General features: G+C 36.0%; 1 protein-coding gene across 1 annotated transcript in view; it reads left to right on the forward strand.

Annotated features, from left to right (window-relative positions):
* The window catches only part of LOC127969432 (zeta-sarcoglycan-like), a 208,941-nt gene extending 193,213 nt beyond the window's left edge, over positions 1–15,728 (forward strand). The window contains exons 7-8 of the mRNA XM_052571412.1: positions 258–381; positions 11,281–15,728. Coding sequence (XP_052427372.1) covers positions 258–381; positions 11,281–11,478 — 322 coding nt within the window. The 3' untranslated portion in view covers positions 11,479–15,728. The remainder of the gene's footprint in view (positions 1–257; positions 382–11,280) is intronic.
* The last annotated feature ends 5,191 nt before the right edge of the window (positions 15,729–20,919 follow it).

Here is a 20,919-nt window from a genome sequence, read left to right on the forward strand (position 1 = left end):
GAATAGCAATGAGCAGCAGCATTCTTCTTTAAAATCAAAACATAAAACGTCACGCAAGGATTCAATCATTGAACTGCTTTTTGAATAGGTTCTTTGATGTGAATCATCTGAACATCACTAACTTATTTAAACGAATCAGACTTTTTCTACCAATGACAGAAGTTAGTTTAGCAAGGTTTTGATTATTATTTGATCAACTGAAAGCTGTGTGTGCATTAAAAACACATTACTTTATAAAAGTCTGTCTCCTCTAACAGGCTAGAGTCCCCGACGAGGACACTGACACTGGAGGCCCCTAAAGGTGTTGAAGTCAACGCAGGAGTAGGGGAATTCAAAGCTTCTTGTAGAAAAGATCTCACTTTAGAGTCTTCAGAAGGAGAGGTGAGTATGTGAAATTGTATATAAGGGAAACCATGTGGATGTCAGAAAGGTTAATGGCAGTAGCATAGCCATGAATGTCATGGATGAACTACCAACTGATGAGTTAACAAGATTATAACCAATATTCCTAAACAAAAACAACACAAACCATTATACAGAAAATCTTTACTGAACACTATTTTGGAGATTCATGGCTTCATCCTACCAACCATCAAACAAACAAATCATTTAGAATATAAAGGAATAGCGTTTTCAGCATTGATATCTAAATGATCATGTGATTTTGAAAACTGGAGTAATGGCTGCTAAAAAAAAAACGAAGGAATTAGATCACATTTTAAAGTGTTAAAATTGAAATTTGTAATATTTCGAAAGGTCACTTTTTTACTGTATTTTCGATTAGATAAATACATGCATGTGAGCGTAAAGTAATTATTTCAAAAACATTAAAAAAAAAATCTTACTGACATCAAGCTTTTGAATGGTAGTGTAATAACTGATCTTTTTGTAGCAGCAACTGGAGTGTTTAGTAAAGTGAAAATGCATTATTATTTGTCTGTAATTTGTAAAAAAAAAAAACAGACCATACTTGTCTATTATCATTGTTTATGCCAAGCACAATACTGTAAGTCCTTTTTCAGAGTATTTTGAAACTGACAGTTTTCTTTCATTTTGGAGAGCACTTCTGTCAACTCATCGCCGGCTATGTGTGTCAATTACAGGATCATTCACCACACACAGTACACTTACCAATACATGAGCTGATTCTTCACAACATGTCAACAAACTACTTGAGATAGAATGGTGTGTTTTAGTTTTTGCACTGCTTCATCCTCCTCTCATGCCTTTTTCAGTTTCTAACATCTCTCTCTCTCTCTCTCTCTCTCTCTCTCTCTCTCTCTCTCTCTCTCTCTCTCTCTCTCTTTCTCTCTCTCTCTCTCTCTCTCTCTCGTGTGCACACATCTGAAGACTTCCGGGGATAGCTGATCCAAAAATTTTAATTCTGTCATAATTAACTTACGCCATGTCATTAATAACCCATAAAACTTTTAGTCATCTTTGAAACATGAATGAACTAAATGAACAAACCCTGAGAGATTTATTTTCCTACATAAAAAAGACATTAAAAACGTAACCCGTATGAATAAAGCAGTTTGATCAAAGTATTCTGAAAAGACACAATGGCTTTATAGTATATGATGAACGAATTTAATTTAGCTTCTTATTCGCGTGTAAATACTAATCAATGTACATTGATTAAGAACCAATAAGGTATGTTCTCACGTGTCACAAAACCATGTTTGAGCCTCTGCAAGAACCAGTGAGGATTTTCATGAGCGTCAGCTAAGCAAGTCTGAGCTAAAACTGACCACATTTGACGTGCTTTATATATGTACATTGATTCATATATATTCATGAGTAAAAGCCTAAATTGTGTCTGGATTTGTGTCCGAAGACTTGGATTTTACTTTTACAATGGCTTTATGAACTTTATGATTGCATGGACTTTTTTGGTGGAGGGAAAGAAATCTCTCCGATAAACAAAAGTCAAATGGGTCACCACATGATGGTGATTAATTGATAGCCAAATTTTCAGGTTTATTTAAGTTGTTTGACAACTAAGACTTTAAAACCTCAAACAGCAACATGTTTCAGTCTAGTAGTGTGTTATAGGCTTTAGTTGAAGATCCAGTCAAATTTTATGACCAATTTGTGCAGAATTCCCAGTAAAGCCAAGGGTCCACATATGTTTTCTTCATTCCAGAAGTAGGTGTGTGCATGAAAATTTGAATATTATATTTACAATAATTATTTGAAAAATAAAACACTATTCAAATTGCACTAAAATGTTGCTTTGCTGTCCATAAATGCAGTAAATCCCTCATAAATCCTGAGCATGCAAACTTTTCTATTTGGAATAAAGCACCAATGAATTTACAACTTTGGGCAAAACCCACCTCTCATCACTGTCAGTTTTCAGTCAGCCATCCAATCACAGTGGATGAGGGGCGGGGCAAATACCGCACTGACCAATTGTCACATCCTATCTACGACTGAACAACAATGGAGAAATTAAAAATAATGCATGCATTTGTGATGCATCTGCTACATTACTTCAGTGGCTATCCGCTAAATGTTTTTTTTTTTTTTTTTTGCACACTTAAAATTAAAATTGAAAAAACAAAAAACAAAAAAAACAAAACAGGATATAATATATACACTTGTTCTGATAAGATTGTTCGAAAATGCCCATCCCTACACAGAAGCGTTCTTACTGGCAGCATGTATTGTACTTCCATCAAGAGCTCTGAATGAGGTTATCTAATGTTCACATTTCATATAATGTGTTACATCACATCTTTTGTTAAGCTGGTAGATGTGACTTCTGGTCAGATGTGAGTGGACCATGTCCTCTGTAATTGCCTCAACCAAGCACCTCCTCACTATTTCAGACACTCATCTGTCTCCATCTTTCCCTGTCTACAAGCCTAATTCACTGTCCCATAATTGCAATGTTAGTTTAATTCCACGAGCACCTTGAACATGTTTAGATTATCCATGCTCACTGACCTTCCTTCCCTCTTGTTAAAATTAGTGCCACCAAGTTGCGCTGTCCAGAGCTCTATTTCTCTCTCTCTCTCTCTGACTCTCTCTCTCTCTCTCACCTTCTCCTATCTTACTTTAGTAACTGCCCAGGCTATTTAATTAACTTCCATGAGTCCAAGTCATATATCATGCTGTTCTGTCACCTCTTTGGGATTTTTTTGTTCTTCTTCTTCCGTGCATGAGATAGCAGGATTGTGCTGTGAGGAGGGAAATAAGAGGCAAAGTGGCTGATGCACAGTAAGGGTGCTAATAAAGTTTGCATCATTCCTTAAAAATAATTGTTCAAGTGATTGGGGTGAAAAAGCACCAACTTGTGCTTGCATTCTCTCTCTCTCTCTCTCTCTCTCTCACTGCCCTTCTTTATGAACAAGCTCAGTAATTTAGAACAAATGCTCATATCAGCACAATCCCATCCTTTTTGCCCCCGTCTCTCCCTGTAATTCTCCAGAGGGATGAGACGCTGAAAATAGATGCCTCTGTCAATTTGGGGAAGAGAATCAAGTGCATTAGACAGCTGAGACGATAAATAAAATCAATGTTGTCAGAAGGCGACTCTTAAGAGGGCAATGTTAAAAAGTTTGGGGTGAGAGAATTAAGGGGGATGGGTGACTGGGTCCATGTCCTATTGCCTTTTCTTTTCCTGCTGCCAATTGAGATCAAGGGAAATGAGAAGTGACTGCTGTACAGTATGGGGTCTGATAGCACTCATATGAGAGAGAGAGAGAGAGAGAGAGGGGAAGGAGAAGAGACCCTGAGTACTGTTTCTTTAGTTGGAGTCAATACAGAAACTGGTTTATTAAACTGGTTTGTATTATAAACTGGTTTGCTGTCTTCCAGCCTGAACTGTTTTACTGGTTTTAGGTTCTTTTCATCTGATAAGACTGGGAAAACTATTTGAAAACAAACTGGTAAAAAGCCTATTTGCACTAGACATGAAGGGTTCAGCTGCAGAAATGTCCTGATCATCATGCCATTTAATTAGTAAATGCATTTGCGCTTATTTTTGCTCCCATGGGCGTGCTGGTCTAAAAAAGAGGTGTGTTCAGGTGCATCTCTGGCGCATTTATATGACGACATCTCATAATGGATAGTCATCACATGCATCAGAATTAGGCTATCTATTGGATCGCACACGAGTAGCTCCGTTTCATCTCGGAGACACGTTCTGTCTTTGCGCTTGCAAAAATCAGCCGTGTAAATAGCAAATCGGTCATGGCACGAGCGCAACTGGCTCTTTAAGGGAATTGAAGATGAGACTCTGATTGGTTTATTGCACGTTACACCCAAAATACATCCATTACTCATTAAGACAATAGGGACAACCCATTTAGACCATGCGCCAACCGTTTTTCCGTCAAAATAGCAAAAGTGGATTTGGACACGCCCTGAGTGCACCTGCGCCGTGCGCTTTACACTTTGCGTTTAGACCATTAAAATAGGGCCATTCGTCTTGATTCACTCTAGAGTATGAAATACTGAATATGCAGTAAAAACAGTAATATTGCAAAATATCGGTCATTCTAATATGATAATCTGGTGCTCAGTAAATATTTCTTATTGATATCAATGTTGGACAGTCATGGAAACAGCGATAGCTTTTCTTTTTTTTTTTTTCGTTTATTTGATTTTTATTATTTTTTTATATAAAAATCTTAACAGTCACTTGCTGTGTAAAAGTATCAATTTATTTACCTAAAAATTTGAATGGCAGTGTGTATACAGATGAAATTATGTGAGATAACATCTAAAAGAAAAGTTCAACATACAGTAAGAGGCTAATTCTACTATTTACGGCTAGATAAAAACAGAGCTATGTTGATGTGCTGAAGATTATCCCCGCATAGCCATCAACTAGATCAGTTTTCATTTTGATTAAACACCATCATATCATCACCATGGATGAAATTAGGTACCTATTTTGTTGTTGTGCTTGTGTACATGGCAGCTGCAGAGCCTTTTAAAACCCCCATTCTCTAAACCTGAACTCTCCCTCTCACTTCAGCCGGCCAATGAGGCGGTGGATATAGATACATATGGTGCCGACAAGCCGAGGAGACAGGGGAGCTGAAGCAGGCATATGGACGCTAATGTTTCATTTGTTTGTGCAAAGTTCCAATATGGTGTCCATTTGAGACCAGCCCTTAAGCCCATGCATCTTAATAAAGCCATTAGGGTGTGTCCTAGGAACAAAGTAATGAGAGAAATGTTCCTAAACTAGCCCTATCACTGAAGCAGACTTGAGCGGGCGAATCTATCAAAAGACCTGTGGTGCAGGGGAGAGGGGGTAGATCCAATGAGGTTAATAATCCAACAGCCAAATACTGCCAGCGGTTCATTTTGCCCCTGGCTTGTTTCTGCGTGATAGCAACGAGGTTTTATTTTCTATTATTTTGGAGTATGGAGTCCCATGGCACTTCTCTGTGCCGTGCTTAGCAGGTTTCATTTATTTATTTATTTAAGTGTGGCTTTGAAATTCATTTTGAAGTGTTTTTATTTGTGCCAGTTCCATTTGGGCTTTTCCATCTAAGAAAATAAATAAATAAATAAATAAATAAAAAACTTTCTTCTATGTCATCAGACCTTAAAACCTCCTGTTTTGGTACTGTAAACTATATTTTAAGACCCAAACTGTATCAAATGGAAGTATATGAATATAAACACCTTTTTGAAGTCTAAAAGAATGCAGTTCTTAATGCCACACAAGGGCACATTATACACAACACAAAACACATTAGCAGGCATTAAACGTTAACCTGTTCGTTAATATAGTTGCTTTTCTCTGTGATTATGGAGCAATGTTTTGCTCTTGGTGAGCATGTTAGATGAAGTTTGTCAAAGTTAAAAAAAAAAAATGTGCCTAAATACCTATATAATAACGTATATGTTATTAAGGTACAGTACACTGTGCAACTTTTTTGGCACTCTGGCAATTAACAAAAATCTGAATGTAAAAACTTATTTTGGGCATACTAGATTACTTCAGAGTAAAAAAATAAAATAAAAAAAATAAAAAACTTACAGAGTGTAGCTTTATTGAAATGCATATTTCTAGGTAACTCTGTCACCCACTTGGGTACTGAGGTCTATTTCCAACAATATATTTAAGAATTCTATTGACTTTCATTTTTTTGGAGAAGGAACACTGAAGTTTTTTTTTTTGTGTTGCTAAGATCACCATACAGGTTTGGAGCAACATGATGGATTGTAAATGATGAAAGAATTATTATTATTATTATTTTATTTATGTATTTATTTATGTTTATTATTATTATTTATCCCTTTGCATATACACATCCCTTTACATATTACATTTTATCCCTTTACATATACACATATATAACAATCTAATAATTGTAGTATTCAAATAATAAATAAAACCTTAAGCAATCCATGTCTATTTTCTGTCTTCAGACTGAAAATGGACAGCTGTACTGATATTAATCATAACTAATACTCCTTATTCCATCTTTTATTTTTAATAAGATAACAATTTATATGTAAATGAACACATTAAATAGGATTTTATATATTTCGTTCATATGAAATATGATATGATTATGATTATTTAAATTATTATTATTATTGTTGTTGTTGCCGTCTTTTTATTCTCTTATTATTGTTTTTGTTTTTATATAACAACAACAACAATCACAATACTAAGTTATGTTTGTTGTTGTTTTCCATTGTTTTCATTTTTCTTTTATTTCTTCACTTGTGAAGTGGCATTTACTGTGAACTATGAAAAGATAACAGTGCTTCATTCATATTTATATAATTAGCATTCGTTGTGATTTAAAAATTGAGCCAAAATCTTGTTCTCAGGCATTGTTAAAATCAATTTGAAAAAAAAGTTACCGGCCAACTGATTTTTTTATTTTATTTTTATTTATTTTTTCTCACATTTGGCACTTTGCATGTGTTAATTTATAGGCCCTGTACACTGTATGTATATGAACTTGACTGGTTAATTTACTAATTGGCTCTATTTGTCAAGTTGCGTGTGGTTTTAACATTACCATATTTCTGTGCCCATTTAGCCTCTGTAGAATGTGAAATACCAGTATGCAGCCCCAGGTCCATAAACTTTTACCTTTCAAAGCTCCTACCATCATTTTATATTAGCAAATCCAGAAGTAAATGAAACGTGTGGCAACTTCACACTAGAACTGTATGATTGTCACGGTCGTAGAGACAAGAACAAAAGAGATTGAGATTGGAGATCTCAGCAATCTGTCTGTATTTTATAGCTTGCAATTCTACTCATCTCCAGAGTGTAATGGAGTGTGCGGTACACACCAATGACCTCATGAAGTCTGATGGTTCACCTGTTTGTGTTTCTATCCCCCGCCCTTCATTTACCTCTTCACATCCTCTCCAGCTTTAGCTGTCTTCTCTTCCCTCGACCTGTTCTCTCTCATTTGCTTCTTCTCTCTTCCAGCTGTGACATGGGAGAAATCATGCATGAAAAAATGTTTGGACCAACTATAATTGGCCTTCCCTGCACAAATAAACATGCAAGCTTACGCACACACATTCCCTGATAGTGGTTCCAGAAAAGGAAAAGGGTTGTAAAGAATGCACTAAGGATTTTTTGTACGTTTGTTTGTTTTTTTTATCCCATAGCTGACTGACAGTAATTCATACAGACACTTTCAATTGGGGCGGGTGCCATCTTTAATCCTCTCATGAGATGACCTAAATGACTTCCGTTCTGATTTCTACCTCTTTCTTTCTACCCCTGGACAGCCCCCGTCTTTCTCTCTTATAATGTCTCTTGGTAGGGATTGTAAAAGCTGTCAGCGGGCTGTATCATTAGCCATGCCACATCACAGAAAATTCCAGAATTCCGTCTCTTGGCAGAAAGCAGGAGTGTTTAAAATGGAATTGGATTTGAGGCTCTGCTTTGGGCCAAAGTGGCACTCACCGGTATTAGGTGACACAATGCATGAGGACATGTAGACTAACTGCATAACAAAATAGAATTTCAGTAATTTGGCAGTGAAGGGGATGAAGTGATAAAAGCATTTAGAGGACAAATACTACGTCCTTTAAGAGAACTGAAACAGAAGGACATGTAACATTTAGTGAAAAAAACAATCAAGATGGTGATTAATATAATTAATCGTGAATGATCAATTATGACTTTTCATTAAGTTTCATTTGCATAAAGTATTTTAACACCTTTGAACACTTAAAAATGTCTGAATTCATTGCATTAGCTAGAAATGCCAAGTGACACTTGCAAATAAATGATGCTAGAGCTCTTCTCAGAACTAACTTCACATTTTAGAGGCTTTTTTTCTCAATTGCTTTTAGCCACCTGGTATATATATATATATAATAGAAACATAGTTGTTCCAATATGGACTAATAGTGAGTCTAAAATAAAAGAAAGGCACGTATCATCAGGAGAGCCCATATTTCATCTCATTCTAGCTATGCGCAATACTTTATGGATCATAAAGTCACTGTAGATGTGTGTCAACACCTTGAGGGTAATTGCAGATACAAAAGTAAAATGTTCTGAATTACTCAAGTGGGTTGAAGTAGGCTATGGTTTAACCTTTACAATGCAAACATACACTTGTAGTGTTTTGAGAGCCTTGGAAAGCATTACTGGATTGTTTATAGACCTTGATCACTCTTACATTTCATATAACATGTATATGATCTGTATGCCATTCTCTCTCTCTCTCTCTCTCTCTCTCTCTCTCTCTCTCTCTCTCTCTCTCTCTTTATGTATGTTTGAGGAACAAACATACATAATTTCTTGAAATGTCTTTGTTTATATTTAATGTTGGTTGTAGAACAGTAAACATTATGCGGTGCACTACAGCATTCAATTTGCATTCACCTATAAAGAAATCTGTCAAATATGGTAGTTCAACTGAGGACTGTGTGTGCATGCTGATTGTATAAAAATCAAGTTCACTTATATTAAAGTGTTATATTAAAGTTTTAGGGGACTTGGAAAGGGCAAAATGAAAAACTGACACAGCAAAAAGCGAGAGAAACAAATAGTGAGAAACAAAGTGAGACACAGATAGGGAAAGTGGCTGTGCGCTGTCCTGCTGACAGCAAAGCATCATGGGGCTTGTTTGTGCAAGTGTTTATATAGATAGATATTTTGTCACTCTCCCACAGCATGTGAGTTATGGTAAAGATTATTTGGCCTTTTCTAACTGTCAGGGCCAACAGACTTTTTGGAACTGATAAATACAGGAATCAACATATTTATAAATCAAAGGGCAAACAGGCTTTTAATGAAATGTAGTTTATGTCCCTGGTGATGTTCTCTCTCCTGGTCCGTATCTGGAAATTAAATTTGTGTCCTTCAGGAGGAATTAATGTGTCAGGATTGTGTCATGGTAATCTGACACAGCCAGAGTTTTTAAATATCATCTCGCATCTTAGGTGTTTCTACAAGTTTCGGTACTTTTATGTCCCTGGGCCTGTGTTTTATTAAAATAAATGAATTTGTATTTGTTTATTTATTATAAACATACGTTCAGGATAAGAATATGCACACACATGTATGAATGTATGTGTGTGTGTGTGTGTGTGTGTGTGTGTGTGTGTGTGTGTGTGTAGACTGGATTGATATAGATAATAAGTTAATTAATTAAACGATGTGCTGATTATTTAATCAAATTAATTGCAAATGAATTGCGCATCAATTTGGACTAAGAAACTGCCCCCAAAAAGATCGTCAGAATTGTGTCAGTTTAAAAACACACACTGAATAGAGATTACAAAAAGTAGCTTAAGAAGAAATATTTTGAGTCAACATTTGCTACATTTAAACTTTTAAGGATACATTGTGACCATAGCATTGTTTTCAGAAGCTGAGTCTGAAGTGGCATTTACATATATTTACATAGACTGGTTAGAGGTGGCAAGAATACATTTACACTACAATCAGAATGGCATAAATAATATGTGATAAATGGGTTTTTAAAAATAATAATATTGACATATGAAATGATTTTGAAAAATTACCCATTTGGTTGATACTCTTAATATGAAACTAAAACCTCCAGTAGGTGGCGCCAAGTCACTTTCGTAATGAATGAGTCAACAGTGAATATTGAATGAGTCACTGAATCACTGACTCACTAGTCTTGTTTGAAATCAGGGGTTCTTTCAGTAATGAGACACCGCTCTCTGTGTGTTTCTCAAAAAGCCAGTTCTGCTGAGACATTGTTTGAGTAAAAATGAACAATACAGATGCTACTGTGTCTAAAATGTAACACAATGTTAACTTCTTGTTTATTGAACTGCTGTATAAAAGCATTATCAAATCTGTAATCATGCAGATATTTAGGGGGAAAAATATCACTCTTGTCGCATATTATATTGTTAAATTATATAATGTAATATAAAAATTAGCCCCACATATATTTCCCCTCATATATTGAATGTTATGTGTTTGTAGCTGCATTCTTGCAGTCTACATCACGCAGTCAGTCGTCATCTTGCATCATGTTCATCAGCAACTGCATTCAATGTAAGATTACAGGTCTGGGCTAGAGCAGGCTAACCTGGTCCTTTTTCTTTAATTAATCACACCAAATTTACATGTTAAATCGACAGATATTTGTAGGTAATCATATTGGTTATATAAAGGTTACACTGTATATAAAAGTATTGTCTAATATTAGTGCACCTGGTTACCAAAGAGCCTGAGATAGAAATAAGAGATGTGATATGTGAATAAAAAAAGCAAAATCAAGGTTAAAAAAAATAACTTAAGCAAAACAGTTTTACTGTGTTATTTCTAATTAAGCTGTCAAATCAAATATGCAGAAAATGTAAGATGTCACTTCTACCACCATCAGTTCCACCACAGAATTAAACATTTATAAAACATTGCATATTTTTTTAAGATGTGGCTGAAATGAACCTGTGATGGGATAGTTTATCTTTTTTTCTTTCTGACAAAGAGTCTGCTACAGTACCTTTCACCTTTTACGCGCAAGAAACAGCCACTGAGTACCTTTCAAAGATCTAAAGGTCTGAAGCTGAGAAATGTGTTAAAGTTCTAAGCAACACACACACATAGAATGGGACTGGTCAGAGTGACGAGTCATAGCCACTCAGGAAAACACTGTTTAACTGTGTACAGTATGTCTGACACAATAATACAGTCTTTCATCAGTGTTGTGTTTGTATTTGAGGAAATGCAGCTTAATCCTAAATTACTGTTATTATGTTGATTTGTCTAAAGTATTTGATTAGAATGTTTGTCTTGTATCTTTAACTCTTCTCTTTTTTCTCCTCACCCCCTCTCAGATCTTTCTAAACGCAAACTCAATCCGTCTTGGGAATCTTCCACACGGGAGCGTGGACACATTGCTCGGTCCAGGGACCACCTACCCCAAACAGACTGTGTACGAGGTGTGCGTATGTCCCAGCGGCAAGTTATATCTGTCTCCGGCAGAGAGCTCCTCCACCTGCCGGACCACAAACAGTGTGTGTCTCTGGAGCTGAGATAGGTGGGTGGGCCATGGACCTCCCAGCACCAGAAAGGCCTTCCTTCACCTTTCCACTCCTGCTCCTTCCCTTCCTCCTCTCCTCTGACCTCAATCCTATCTCAATCCTATCTTTTTAACCACCCATTCATTCCCACTGTCCATTCCCCCATCCATTTGACTAATCAGTTTCTATCTGTCTGTCTGTCTATCTATCTGTCTAGCAATTTAGCTAGCTGTTTGTCATAAAAGCATATATCTGTATGTCTGTGTGTCAGTCTGTCTATCTATCTAGGTACCTGTCTATCATAAAAGCAACCTTGTGTCTGTCTGTCAGTCAGTCAGTTTGTCTATCTGTCTGTCTTTCATAAAAAGCAACTGTTTGATAGTCAGTCAGTCTAGCTACAGTATCTATCTATCTAGCTGTCTATCAAAAAAAAAAAACAACCATCTGTCAGTGAGTCAGTTTGTCTAGCTAGCTAGCTGTTTATCATAAAGACATATATCTGTTTGTCTATTTATCTAGGTTGACCATACAAGCTCTTTTTCCCAGACATGTCCTGACCAGGATTTCTAAATTGCCTAAAATATCCAGATTTAGGCTTTTTTTTCCTGTTTTCATACTTGCTTGACCAATACCATGCAGGCATTGTACATAATTGACCAGTCGTGGCTCATGGGAAGGTATGATCTAAATGCAAAAAAAGTGCATATATTAGGTGTGCTCGACTTGAGTGACACTGCACAGACCGATCAGTCGATGACATCAAAGAACCCAAAGAGAGATTCAAAAGCATAAGGAGCTGTCTGCTCTCTATAGCTCTCATGGTACTTTGGTGTCATACACAATCGGCCAAGCACATTATTTTAGGCAATTTAGAAATCCTGGCCAGGACGTGTCCGGGAAAAAGGGCATGGATGGTCACCCTAGTTTATCTGTGTGGCTGTCAGTCAGTCTGGCTAGCTAGCTAGATGGTTGCCGTGATTTGGCATAGTAATACATGTTCCAGGATCAACATCTTTTGATCATCCTGGATCAACATTATTGTCCAAAAATATAGACTTAACCCAATCCCTACCCCTAAACATCACCCTACCCATAATTTATTCCTAAAATCAGTGGGAAATGATAGCTGATTAACAAGAGTGTAGAAGCACCTAACCCTGATTTAAACCTAAAACATTATAAAAAGTTACATCTCAATTTTGATTGGATGATTTGAATGTTGTTCCAGGATCAACAAGGATGTTGATCCAGGAACATGTTGTACTTCGTGAGATCACGCTAACCCTAGCAAGATGTCTTTCATAATAGCATCTGTCAGTCATAGGGTGGCCTATGCGCCGTTCATATGGGACACGTCCTGGACAGGATTTTAATATTGCCTAAAACATCCAAAGTGGTTTAACCAATAACATGCAGGTATTGTACATAATCGACCAATCGTGGGGCTGTGCGTGAGAAGGTGAGATCCACAGGGAACGATCAAGTGTTGCAAATATGCGCATGTGTTTGTTCGTTCGTTTGACTTGAAGCTTCGATGCACACCGATCAAAAAAGACACCAAAGTAGGTGCAAGAGCAATTCAAAGGCATAGGAATCCTTCTACTTTGCTCTCTATAGCTCTCATGAATATCACACAACGTTCGACCTGCACAGTGCAAACCTGGATGTTTTGGGCAATATTAAAATCTTGGCTTAGATGTGTCGTGTATGAATGGCACATATGGCCACCCCATTCAGTCAGTCAGTCAGTCTGTCTGTCTGTCTGTCTGTCCCCATGTCTTTCTCACGGTGACTATCACTTTCTCCCTTTTTTGTCATTTTTTTCTTTGTATTCTTTGTTCTTTCTCTTCCTCTTTCAATTTCTCCTCTTTCCCATCTTCCTCTTCCCCTTTGTCCTCTCAAGCAGAAATCAGGAATCATAAGACGTATCTTGGCTCAGTTGAAGCTGCATCTTCCCAATCTGTAAATGGAGCAGAAATTCTCATTTTGTGTGTGTGTGTGTGTGTTTTGTTGTTCTTATTTTTGTATGCGCGTCTGACCCAGTGGAGGATTGTGAATGTGTGCTGCCTGGGACGCTGGACTGCACTCGTGAATGAGCACACACACAGCGACCCGCAAATGAGCGCGTGTTTTTTCTAAAGAAGATACAAAGGTGCCTTTGCTACTGTTAGTAAAGCACATCACCTGCTACTGTCCTTCCACATGCAGTAAGACAAAACTCTGCTAGGAAAACTGACTGAACGAACCCTCTCTTTTCTTTCAGTTCAAGGGTCAAAAAGATACTACGATAAACAGAAAGAAAACACAAACTTACTTTCCTCTTGGATGTTTCTTTTTGGGAAAAAAAAGCACAAGAATATGCCATGTATATAACAACATTAATCAATAATAATAAAAAGAGAAAGTTTATTTTAAGAATTTTGTATTCAAGAATGCTTGATAATGTTTCTTTTTTATTGTTTAGGTCTCATGGACATGTTAACATGTACTATGGTGAGGTATTTTTTTTTTCTTTGTCCTTTTTACTCTTTAACTGTTATCAACCAAATTGAATTGTTGGATTGTGTTTAGGTCTTAACTAAAATTGATCCTGCCAGTCAAAAAGAGGTGCTGTAATCTTTTCCCAACTCTATGGTTGTGTTTATTTTATTTAAAATTTGTGTGTATGTGTGTCTTTTTTATTCCCTCTGCGTGATGTAGTGCAGAAATCAATACTGCAAGTCCATTATTAATCGTCATTGATACATTTATGTGTTATTTACTGCTTTCAGTGTTTCGGTCCATGGACCACTGCACTTGGGTAAATTAAAATATGATTTAGAGGGTCATTTCTACAAAACATTTTCACAGTGAATGAAAAGTAAACTGCCAATATGGAATAACCATTCATAGTGTTCTGTCTGGAAAAGTATATACAGTCATGAGAAAGAGTTTTGACCCATTTGGAATTATTTGCATTAAAAAAAAAAAAAAAAATGTAATCATGCAAGAATAGCTCCTAAAATACAATTTCATAGTAATAAATTAAGTGATAATCAAAAATTCATAACAGTTCTAATTCATAAGCAACATGCACAAATTTAGGAGCCATTCATGTGAAAATCTAATTCCAAAGAGGTTTGCAAACAGTAATCCAATAACACTTGTGTTTATCGCTGTCATCAATCTCATTATGACACATGAAACATTGCCGTTTGAAAATTTTGAGCATTTTCTTCAGATGCGAGAGACGAGACGTGGTATGTTTGGCAACAGGAGACAAAAGGTGAACAATAAAAGGATCACGCCTGTAATAACTGAAGCATACCTTTAAGTTTCTGGATGACAAAGACCTGTAAAAAGATATCTGAGCAAAATATTTCCTCATAAACATTCTAAATATGGAAGATATTCTGAATGGGGTAATATACAATAGTATGAGGTGCTTAGCATCAAATGAACTGTTTATTTATGTCTGTGTTTTTGTTCTGTAGGAGAGAAGATTTCTTAAACGAAAACAAAGATATATTTTCTTATAAATTCTATGCAATGTGTTCGTAAGATTGCTCCGAGGTTGGAATATCATTCAGTTATATAAGGTCGAATACAATGTCCTAGATTTTCTTTCCGTCATATCTCCAGTATTATAACACTCAAATTAAACTGGCTCGTGAAATGAGTGTGAAAAGAATTAAAAATAAACATGAAATGATGAACACATGCAAATGTGTTTATTTGGGATATTAAATATCTATATTGGGGAGATGAAACCCAAGCACTGTCTTTGCCTTCGTTCACATTCTATGCTATTTCTCACTAATTTTAGTGACATTGACATTTGGCAGAGTCCAGGGGAGTTGATGTATTTCCTGTGAAGAAAAGTAAGGACATTTGTTGTAACATCTCCCTGTCTCTGTCTTTTTATTTCTTTATTTTCTGTCCATTTTCTATCATTTTTTGACTACTAGAATGGGCAGAGGCAGGCTTTGAGGCTTTTGGATCAAATTTACCATGAAATAGAACATCTTCATAAAAGGATGAGGTCAGTGCTTTGGTTAGGACTCGTTCCTCTGGCACCTCTACTCTCATTTAGAAAAGCAGAGAGGTGTTCTAAAGCTTACGAACTCTGGGAGAGAAGCTAAACATCTGAGGGGAGTGAGTGCCATAAAAAGCCTATTCATTCTTCACTGTATTTTGTGCTTATAAATTCTGGCCCGATATTAAAAACGTGTTTTGAGTGTAAAACAAACACTTTTTTTTCTAAAACGTGTACTTCTTTTCAGTCTCTGCACTTTATTTACCCTTTTATGTGTTCTGAAATGAGATTTGAAGGCGAAATGTGATTAAATCTGTTTCCAAGGGCTTTGAAAACAAACTTTGTTGAGTCGTGAGATGCGGATTCATCACAAATTCAATGTGAACTTTATTCTTATTGTGTATTAACATCTGTACTACAGTGTTTGGATGTTGAAAAAGATTTTTTTTTTTTTAAATAGATTTCCTAAAATATGAGTAACTTTTCTAGGACAAAACAGCTGTTAACCGGGTTCACTTGGATTGAATATCATCTAAGAAGATTGCCTACATTTAATTGTAGTTGGATTCTTCTCTAAATAATGAATGTTTATGAGATTCCTCGTTGATATTCAGAAGGGATAAACACATTGAGGTAGATGAACGATTCACAATTCACAGGAGGCAAATTAATGAAATCAAATGTACACACACAAACACTTTACTGTTCTCAGTTTTCACCATCATTCTCACCTTTGTCATTTTCAGTGGACAAATTAGGCTGTGAATGATGATACTTGCAGTCTTTACAATGGCAGGCACTGTATTAAGGTCCTAGATCATGTAATTTTCACAAATCACAACTTTCAAAACGATTTTATAGAGTGTTTTGTTTACTGGAAGGTGTTTTACTTTTTTTGTTTTCTTTTTTTTCAGTCCATTGAACACTCTGTATTGCTGTCCCTCACATCCTTATTTTCATTCTTGATAAAAAATAAATATTGTGCTAGCCTGATTAAGGTCTATGCGGTTTTGAAGAATATCATTTAACCCTCTCAGGCTCAAATTAAGTTTTAGTAACTTAGTAAATTTAGTAACCTATAGTAAAGTTTTTAGTACTCCAGATTCATAAAATATGTATCTGGATTAATAAGGTTTTTAGTTACTTTACTGTTGCAAACCTGCAACGCCTGCCTTGAGAGGGTTAAAAGGGCATTTACAGTTGCACGTGTTTTTTCAGCAGAAAACCCGTGACGTGTTTGCAAACCACCTGCGATTCAATTTAAAGCTTAAAGTTAAGTCATTTTATATGTTTTCAGAGCAATCTCACCTTCTTTCTATGTAAATTACTCTCATTATATATTGCACCTTATTCACAAAATTGTTTACCTGGTGCAATTCACGTTGTGTTAGCCTCTGTAAAAATAAACTCCATCCACTGGTCCCTTAATGCTGTTTTTTTTTTTTTTTTTTTTTTTTTTTTGGTAGTCTGTGCAGGGTTGTCTTGCACTGGCAACCAAAAACACACTTCTTTTGTGACATTTCGCTCTCGCTCTGATCAGTGAAGTGCTCTGCTCTACGGGAGCGCGCGCTCTTCCGGGAGAAGTGCCCTTAGGAGGACCCATATAGGCCTAAGGAAATTCCGCTCCATCTAACGTCACACAGACCCATACTCTAAAAAAACTTTACTTGGAACAAAAATACTCCTTCAAACGTACAACTTAATTTTTTAAACTGTGTCCATGTTAAGCATGGGAATCCAACTCTTTAACAGTGTAAAAAACTCAGTATGCATGAAATAGCCTTTCACCCCCCCTTTAAAGAGTCAATCTGAATGTCAGGATTGCCGATGTTGTAAAATTACTACAGTTCGAAAATTTGGATCAGTAATTTATTTATTTGTTTGTTTGTTTGTTTGTTTTAGGTTTTTGAAGTCTCTTATGCTCACCAAGACTGAATTTATTTAATCAAAAGTGAAGTACAAGTTGTAACATTGTGAAATATTTATTTTATTATTATTATAATTATTTTCTAATTTAAAATAATTGGTTTATATTGTTTTAAATGTAATGTATTCCTGTTGAAGTTTCAGCATCACAGTTTTCAGTGTCACACAATCCTTCAGAAATCATTCTAATATGCTAATTTCAGCGCTCAAAAAATTATTCTCATTATTATCAATGTTGAAAGCAGTTGTGGCGCTTATAAACTCTTTTCATCAACTGATTGCATCTTAATAAAGTATTAATTTATTTCTGAAAAAAAAAAAAAAAAAAAATACATAAATGAAAATCCCAAACTTTTGAACGGTAGTGTACTGTATGTCAAATCACAGTCTGCTAATCTGCATTCGTTCTGTCTTCCTAAAACTTTAAGTACATGACTTGTGAAAGAAATTCAGTATTCATTTTATTAATGACATATAATGGGGGAAAATATGACAAAGGTAAATAGGACAATACAAAGAAAGAAAAAAATAACCTGATATCACATTAGCTAGCAGCAGCAGGATTATTTTGGTCATAATGATCTTGGCTGTAGCACTTTCAAGTCAAGGAGATTCTTTGATGTCTAACGTAACATGATTCCTGGTGCACATCTGCCGTAATGGCACAGAATAGCACAGCAGCTAATATGAGCGCTCTCAGGCATATTAAATCAGATTAGGCAGGCAATCACCTGAAACAATGTGTCTAGCCAAGGGCCACACTGTCCCATCAGAGCCATTCAACTGCCGCTATTTATTTAATGTAATAGAATGTAATTCAGATTGTAATTTAGAATGATTAATTGTATTATACTGTAGGAACATCAAACGGGTACTGTCACTAATATTTGTCTGACTGTCTGCTTCATGTTTACGGATAAAGCTCACATCTGGATGATTCATAAAGTCCTGAGGACATGCCTGGAATTCTAGAGTGTTGTCTTGTCTTTTTTTTCTTTTCTTTTCTTTTCTTTTCTTCTTTCTTTTCATTCAGCCTCCCATTTAATCACAGCATGTAAAACGATACATGCACACAATAAAAGACCTGGATAAAAATAAGCTTTACTGATTGATGACCTTGTTAATTAATTTTCGGAAATGAATAAATGTGTGAGTCTAAGACCATCCATTATATATTAAATGCTCACTTTAGTCTTCTAAAATATAGAATTTTCTCTGTAAAATGTTCATAATTGTTGCATTTGTATGCACCCAACTACCTGTATTCTCCCACCTTCAGTAAAAACAGGCAGATAAACCGAATGTATGAATCTTTAAAGTTTATGACTTCAGACATTTCAGATGCCAATTCTGTCTTCTTTTTTCCCCCTACAGAAATACAATTTGATTAGATATTATAAGGTCAACAAAATATTGATGCATCCATCATATATGATTTTCCAGGCCTGTCTTGGAGTATTGCGGTCCCCACAAGAACCTGTTTACCTGGGATATGCTGAGGAGGTTGAATCTAAAGGGATGTGAAAGTTTCTTTCTTTCAAAACTGTTTCAGGGATGATATCCATTTATTTCAATGAAAATCATTATCCATGTTAGAAAAAAAAATAACATACTCACAAAAGCTCGTCTTCTTGGCATGAAGGTAGATTCTAATCTATCTTTTGATGGTTTTGTGTAGAAAAACTGAATCTGATAATGCTTCACTGAAACCCTCAGGTGTCCCGTTAACACCAAGGAGGTCTACAGAGAAACTTATCCGTTAGGATTCACATTCATCTCACTGGCAGCTGCTCAGTTTCTGCTGCCCTCAGAATGGCATGAAAATTTGTGGGATTCATACTGTAATAAGTTGAAATATTAAGTTTGGAGGTTTATCAAACTTTTTATAAAAGAATGAGATCATTGATTGCCAAAAATGTCAATGTCCTGCTAAATGGTGCTACTTTGACTAAGGCCTATCTACTTCCACTGTATTTTTTTGTCCATATAATGGAAATATGGGAACCAAAATGCTTTTGATTCATTGGGTGGACTATCCCTTTAGGAGATTTAAAATGAGATTAGATTATCACATATCTAAAGCTGTAAACTTGTCAAGACTACCATCTTGTTCAGTTTATGTCCTGCAGATGCTTGATCATAGTTTTGGATTGAATAAGTCATTGTCTTTATGTTTTTCTTTTTTTTTTTTTTTTTTTTCTTTACTGTGTCAATTTATAGCAACAAAGGCACTTAAAGGGATAGTTCACTGTCAAATTAAATTTTGGTATGTTTTAGCTTACCTCAAGGACATCCAAGATGTAGGTTTCTTTGTTTCCGCTGTATTTCCCATTTTGATATTTTTAGGTCCAACTGTTCTTGTCTGTGACTCACATAATGGAAAGCGCCGAAAGTGATCTCTCGCGCGTGAACGTCACTCATTGTTTACTGTTTACCACACGATACACCACCAATCTGCACTGTCTGAAATATAATGCAGTAATTGTAATTCATTAATTTGTTTATAATGCACCATAAAATCATTGTGATTATAATAAAAATACAACACATTACTCACTCTATTGACAGCGTGCCATTGGGTCCCTCTGGCATTGGACGTCGCCTCCAGTTTATACGTGGCATACTAAACACAACGTGCAAAACGCTGTGTCTCAACAGCGGAGAAAACTCAGGAACTTCAGTCAGGCAGGTGTGTGATGCGATACTGTCAATGTACTTGTCCTCGTCTTGTAGTTGTTCCATTTGTGACAACATATGCTCTCCACTTCTGTTGGCATCTCTCAACACTTGCTACTAAAACACCACCAATTTTGAAGAGATCTCTGTCTCTCTGAGGCTTGAAGACGTGTTGCTGCAGGGGATCGCTCCTGAGTACTTGGTCTGTGTATTCTGGTTCAAATAAATATGGTTGTGAAAAAAATTAAACGTTGTCTATGGATATATTGAAATCGTCTTCCATTGCAATTTCCTGTACGTCTAAATATGTTTAGATCTTCACAGTGAAAGGTAAAACTTCCGAAATCTGTGTAAACCATAGACAGTAAGTGTAAACAGTGAGTGACGTTCATGCACGAGAGATCACTTCCGGCACTTTCAGCGCTTGCGCAGACTAAGCCAGAGCGCACACGGACGTCACATCTGGAAGCACTCGCGCACTCAGATCAGTTGGATGTGGTTGTGTACAAGAGGTAAAAACTATATAAATACTGTTCGTTTTCTTACACAAACCACTCCTTTCGTGTCTTAGGTCATCAATGTGTACTTGCGATGGGGAATTGTTTAATTTGGACTTCTCTGTGCATGCTCTTTGAGGTGGTGACCATAGACCTCCATTATTTGAGTCACAGACAAGAACGGTTGGACCTAAAAATATCAAAATGGGAAATAATACGGAAACAAAGAAACCTAAATCTTGGATGTCCTTGATGTAAGCTAAAACATACCAAAATCTAATTTGAGAATGAACTATCCCTTTAAAAATCAGATTTTTTTTTATTTTTTGATTGTTTATT

This window comes from Carassius gibelio, chromosome A1 (genome assembly GCF_023724105.1).
Source record: "Carassius gibelio isolate Cgi1373 ecotype wild population from Czech Republic chromosome A1, carGib1.2-hapl.c, whole genome shotgun sequence".
Lineage (NCBI taxonomy): Eukaryota > Metazoa > Chordata > Actinopteri > Cypriniformes > Cyprinidae > Carassius > Carassius gibelio.